Source organism: Cebus imitator, unplaced genomic scaffold (genome assembly GCF_001604975.1).
Source record: "Cebus imitator isolate Cc_AM_T3 unplaced genomic scaffold, Cebus_imitator-1.0 Scaffold485, whole genome shotgun sequence".
Classification (NCBI taxonomy): Eukaryota; Metazoa; Chordata; class Mammalia; order Primates; family Cebidae; genus Cebus; species Cebus imitator.
Window position 1 is genome coordinate 1,026,414 of NW_016107800.1, and position 6,116 is coordinate 1,032,529.

The window sequence follows — 6,116 nt, forward strand, 5'->3', positions numbered from 1 at the left end:
TGTTCTGTTGCCTAGGCTAGAGTGCGATGGCATGGTCTCGGCTCACTGCAACCTCTGCCTCCTGGGTTCAAGCAACTCTCCTGCCGCAGCCTCCCAAGTACCTGGGATTACAAGATCCCACCACCACTCCTGGCTAATTTTTGTATTTTTAGTAGAGACAGGGTTTCACCATGTTGGCCAGGCTGGTGTTAAACTCCTGACTTCAAGTGACCCGCCCACCTCAGGTTTTCAAAGTGCTAGGAACAGGCGTGAGCCCTGGCGCCTAGCCAAACATAGGGTTTTATAAGAGCACCAATGTGGGACAACGGTCAGGGAGGGCTTCCCAGAAAAGATGACACCTCAACTGATGCTAAGTAATGTCTATATGTTATCCAGTACACTTCTGACAAGGGGACTACATGAGAAAGGCCTTGATGCAAAAGACATCATGGTATATGTGAGGAGTTAGAAGCAGTGTGAATGTCCTGAAGCATAAGTTCTAGTCAAGAAGTAGCAAAATCCTGGCAGATGAGCGCCAGGACAGGGGTCGTCTATATCTTCTGTAAATGAACGTGGACTTCATCGTGACATGAGGGTCCATTGAAAAGTCTTAACAGTTGAGCGGTGTGATCATAATCATCATATTGTTGATAAATTGTTCTGGATACTTTGTGGAAGTTAAATTTGAGAAGCATGGTTAGAGACAGGGACACCAAAGATTGACTGTAGCAGTTATCCAAGTTATATGGCCTAAAACTAGAGTACGGGCTAGAGAAAACGGGATGGAGTAGGAAAAATCCTCAGTTAAAAGTACGGGTTTTGGTGTTTAATGGGTCTCCCTTTGAAGTCAGGAAATCAGAACAGCTATTCTACTACCAATAACAGTATAAAGATTAGGTTGGTAGTTAGTAAATCTATTTTGGAAATCCTAGCCATTTTTTCATGCTTTTTTTTTTTTTAATTACAAAAAAACTTTTTGAGACAGGGTCTCCTGTTGGCTCACTGCAATCTGACCTCCAGGGCTCCAGAAATCCTCCCACCTCAGCCCCACCAAGTATCTGGGACTACAGGTGTGTGCCACCATGCCTGCCTAATTTTTAATTTTTTTTGTAGAGACAGGATCTTATGCTGCCAAGGCTGGTCTTGAACTCCTGGGTTCAAGTGATTCTCCCACCTCGGGCTCCCAAAGTGCTGGGATTACAGGAGTGAGCCACCACACTCAGCCCATTTTTTCATGCTTTCAGCAAACATTGGACACTTGCTATGTACCAGTTACTGTACTGGAGGCTGAGACTACAAAGCTCTGATATAACTGTCAGAGTAAAGGCTTTTTTTTAGTATTTTTTTCTTGTGTAAAATGGTTTTCCACACAGGATTTGAAAAAATTGGCAGAATTAAAACTGAAAAGTGCTAGCATCCTGCAGGATGTTATACTAGTGTTTTTATTCTTTATCATATATGTAGGTATGTGGTGTATTTTTGGGATTAGTAGAGTAGCTAAGAATACAGGTAGACCCTGGGGAAGTAGCTCATGTGTATAATCCCAGCACTTTGGGAGTCCAAGGTGGGAAGATTACTTGAGCCCAGGAGTTTGAGACCGGCCTGGGCAACGTAGGGAGATCCTGTCTCTACAAGAAAATTAAAAATAATAATAATGAGCCAGGCATGGTGTCACACACCTATTTCTCAGCCACTCGGGGAGCTGAGGTGGGAGGATCGCTTGAGCCTGGGAAGTCGGGTTCAATTGTACCACTGCACTCCAGCCTTGGTGGCAAATGAAAGCAAGAAACCCTGTCTCTAAATAAATAAATAAAGAATATAGAACTGGTTTGAATTTCAGGTCCACCATTTATTAACTGTGTGGCCTTGAACGGGTTAGTTAACCCATCTCTTAGCTTCTGCATCTGTAGAAACAGATGTTGATAGCATATCAACATACGGTTGTTATGAGGCTTTAATTAGTTAATATCTATCAAGTATTCAGGATAGTGCCTGAAACATGTAAGTGTTGTGTAAGTATGTGCTTAGATAGAAAGTACATAGGGAGTGAACGTCATCAGCTATTCACAATAGGTTTCTAAGGGAAAGTCCACTTTAGATGGGCTTGGTCAGTCAGCATGTACATGTGTTTATTCTTTGTCTGGTGACAGAGAAATGTAAAAGTAATAAAACCCCAGGTTCTGCTCTCAAATGGCTTACTGAGAGAACGAGATGATACTGTTTATTCATTTAATAAATAACTTAATAATGGAAGTCTGTAATAAAAAGTAGGAAGATACAAATGAAAGTTATTTATCTTCATAGTCTTGGCTCTATTATTAATTCCAAAATTTAAAACACTTTGAAAAGTAGCTTAGTTTTCATTAGGTTGTTACTCAAACTCATTTGGCGGTAACATCTGACCTGAAGTGACCTGAGGATATTTATTAACTTAATATGCTCACCTACTTAGTGTGCCTATTCATAAGTTTGCTGCAGGAATATTGGTGTATTTGATTACAGGGTATTTGGTTACCCTACTGGAGATACTACATAATGTATTATGGTATATGTACAATATATGGTAAATCTCCCAAATTCTGAATTCCAAATACTTCTAGACTCAAACTGTTTGGATAAAAAAAATCATTGATTTGTACTGTACAGGCAAGTTTTAACTTGCCTGTAAAATTAAAATCAGGCCAGGTGCAATGGTTTATACCTGTAATCCTGGCACTTTGGGAGGCCAAAGTGAGAGGATTACTTGAGCCCAGGAGTTTGAGACCAGCCTGGGCAACATAATGAGACTACATCTCTACAAAAAATTTTTTTTAATTAGCTGGGCTTAGAGACACATGCCTGTGTCCCAGCTGCTCTGGAGCCGAGACAAGACGATTGCTTGAGCCCAGCAGGTCAGGGCTGCAGTGACCCAAGGTCCCACCCTACACTCTCCCTTGGGTGACAGAGTGAGACCGTCTCAAAAATAAAATAAAAATTAGAGCTACTATGAGATATTATTACATGCCTACTAGACTGGCTAAAGTGAGAAATACTGAGAACACTAAATGTTGGAGAAGACCTTTATACCTTGCTAGTAAGAGTATAAAATAATAGAAATACTTTGGCACTTTCTTCTGAAGTTAAACATACAATTACTGCACTAACCAGCCATAGCACTCATAGGTATTTACTCAAGAGAAACAAAAACACATGTCCGCAAAAATTCCTTTTTCTTTTAAGACATGGTCTCACTCTGTCACCCAGGCTGGAAGTGCGGTGGCATGATCTCGGCTCACTGCATGCTCCTCCTCGTGGACTCAAGTGATTCTCCTACCTTAGCTTCCTAAGTAATTGGGACCATAGGTGCCTGCCAGCACACCTGGCTAATTTTCTGTTTTTTGTAGAGATGGGGTTTTGCTAAGTTGCTGAGGCTGGTCTTGAACTCCTGAGCTCAAGCAACCCACCCTCCTTGGCCTCCCAAAGTGTTGGGATTACAGGCGTGAGCCACTATGCCTGGCCCACAAAAATTCGTCTACAATAATGTTCATAGCATCTTTATTCATAATAGCCAGAAACTGGAAAACAGGCAAGCTATCCATTAACAGATTTAAAAAACTGTGATATACGATGTAATACAACTCAGCAGTAAACAGGAATTAATACTGACACATGTAACAATATTGATGGAACTCAAAAGAAGCCAAACACAGGTATATACATACTGTATGATTTCATGTACGTGAAATTCTAAAATATGCAAACCTAACCTCAGGTGATAGAAATCAGATCATTGATTGTTTCTGGATTGGGACTCGGCCTTGACTGGGAAGGAGCATGAGAAAACATTCTTGGGTACTGTAAGTGTTGTAAGTGGTGATAGGGGTGCGGTCATACAAGTATATGTATCTTTCAAAAATAAACAGTACACTTAAGAACTTGTAAATTATAAAGCAATTTTTAATAACCTTAAAATCTCACTGCTTGGACATAACCATATTTCAGTTTATATCAGCACTTTTTAAAATGTATTTATTTTTATAACATTTTATAAATGGAATCACAGTGTAAATAATATTCAGCAATCTGATTTATTTTACTCAAGTATATTGTAAACATTTCCTCATGACACAAAATCTTATATTATTATGGCTTTGTGGTTTTCTTTAAAGCAAGAGTCCGCTTCAGACTATTTGCTGGAAACCTAAGTGTAAAATGGATAAAAGCTGAACTGCCCCAACTAAATGAGATGAAGGAAGAATGGTTGAATTATATGAACTATAAGATTGATTCTAAATCTAAGATGTACTTCTCTGTGTAGGAGAGTTACAAGTGTCCTCTATACTCTGCTCCTTTATATGAAAATTTTTTTCCCTTGATCCTAGCTAATTGGGAAAATACCTTTTATTTTTGAGACGGAGTTTCATTCTTGTTTCCCAGGCTGGAGTGCAATGGCGCGATCTTGGCTCACTGCAACCTCCGCCTCCCGGGTTCAAGTGATTCTGCTACCTCAGCATCCTGAGTAGCTGGGACTACAGGCATGCACCACCATGCCTGGCTAATTTTGTATTTTTAGGAGAGACGAGGTTTCTCCATGTTGGTGTGGCTGGTCTTGAACTCCCGACCTCAGGTGATCTGCCCACCTTGGCCCCCCAAAGTGCTAGGATTGCAGGCTTGAGCCACCATGCCCGGCATAATAACATTTATTTGAAGCATGTATTGTGGTCCAGGCTTTGTTCTAAGTGATTAATGTGAATTAATTAATTTAATCTTCATATCAACCTCACAGGGTAGCCTCTTATTCTCATTTACAAATGGGATACTGCAGTGGAATGAGATTGGATGATTTGCCCAAAGTCAGACAGCACATAAATGATGGAGCCCAGATTTGAACTCAGTCTGCTTAGCTCCACAGTTGACCACTGTACTCTAGTCACCTTTCCAAATAAACTGAATTCTTTTGCTTTGTCCCTATGAAAAGATAGCTTTCTGTGACAGTTTTGCCTTTTTTATTTGTCTAGAGCTAACCAACATGGAAGAAGATGCCAGATCAGCTGGAGTTGCTACCTTTGTTCTCCAAGAAGAATTTGATAGATATTCTGGCTATTGGTGGTGTCCAAAAACTGAGACAAGTAAGGAGGTTCAAAATAATATATTGTGGGTCAGTTAAAGTATTATAAGATTCAACTGTCAATTAGTTAAGTGCACAGATTGTAAATCTTGGATAATAGATTCCAAAGTAGATAATAGATTCCAAAGTAATGACGATTGGTTCATGCCAGTAGTTATTTAGAATATGCAGATCATATTTCATCAGAATGTAGTAAAAACAATTGTATTGTGGTTTAATGCCTCAGGCCCCTCAGTTGTCTTCGTCAGTTTTTCTCTTAGAGGCTGGTCTTGGTAATGCTGGCAGCATTGGTGGCAAAATGAAAAATGCCACACCTAATGCGTTGCTATAAAAATGTATGATTATCTAGAGAGTCTGGTAAACAGACGACCAATCATTGTATGAATGGATAGGATAAAAGGGAACAGATTCCTTCTTTTTCGGGGGGTGAATTCACAAGTATCTCACTCTGAGAAACAGTTCACTAAAGCATGGCTTTCAGTCTTTCTGATCATGATCCAGTTAGGAGTGTATTTATAATTGTGGCCTAATACATTGTACTTAAGCTGTATAGATAAAACTGAAAACAAATTTCAAGAAGCAATATTTGTTATTATTATTAATGCACCCTGATACTGTTATGTTACTATTATTTTTTGTTTGTTTTTGTTTTTTTTTTTTCTTTGTTGAGACGGTCTGTTGCCCAGGCTGGAGTGCAGTGGTGCAGTCTCAGCTCACTGCAAATTCTGCCTGCCGGGCTCAAGCAATCCTCCCATCTCAGCCTCCCAAATAGCTGGGACTACAGGTATGAGCCACACCCAGCTAATTTTTGCATTTTTTTGTAGAAATGGGGTATTGCCATGTTGCCCAGGGTGTGGTTTGTGTGTTATATTTTTTAAAATGCTGATTATGACCCATTAATAGATTTCATGACCTACTGGTGGTTTACAGCTAGCAGTCCTGAATGCTTCTCTAAGAGACCATGAAAAATACTTATTGTTAAGCCATGTATTAGATTTGGACATTTTATTATAAGATATGAAATGTTTTG

The 6,116-nt window shown here is 39.7% G+C and overlaps 1 protein-coding gene across 16 annotated transcripts in view; it reads left to right on the forward strand.

The window, feature by feature from the left end:
• DPP8 (dipeptidyl peptidase 8) overlaps positions 1-6,116 on the forward strand; it is a 74,352-nt gene that overhangs the window by 23,938 nt on the left and 44,298 nt on the right. For all 16 annotated transcript variants that reach the window (XR_005197496.1, XR_001820225.2, XM_017513028.2 and 13 more), the window contains one exon: positions 4,977-5,087. Coding sequence is in view for 14 of the 16 variants with exons in the window: in XM_017513028.2 (XP_017368517.1) it covers positions 4,977-5,087 (111 nt within the window). In the remaining 2 variants the exon portion in view is untranslated. The remainder of the gene's footprint in view (positions 1-4,976; positions 5,088-6,116) is intronic.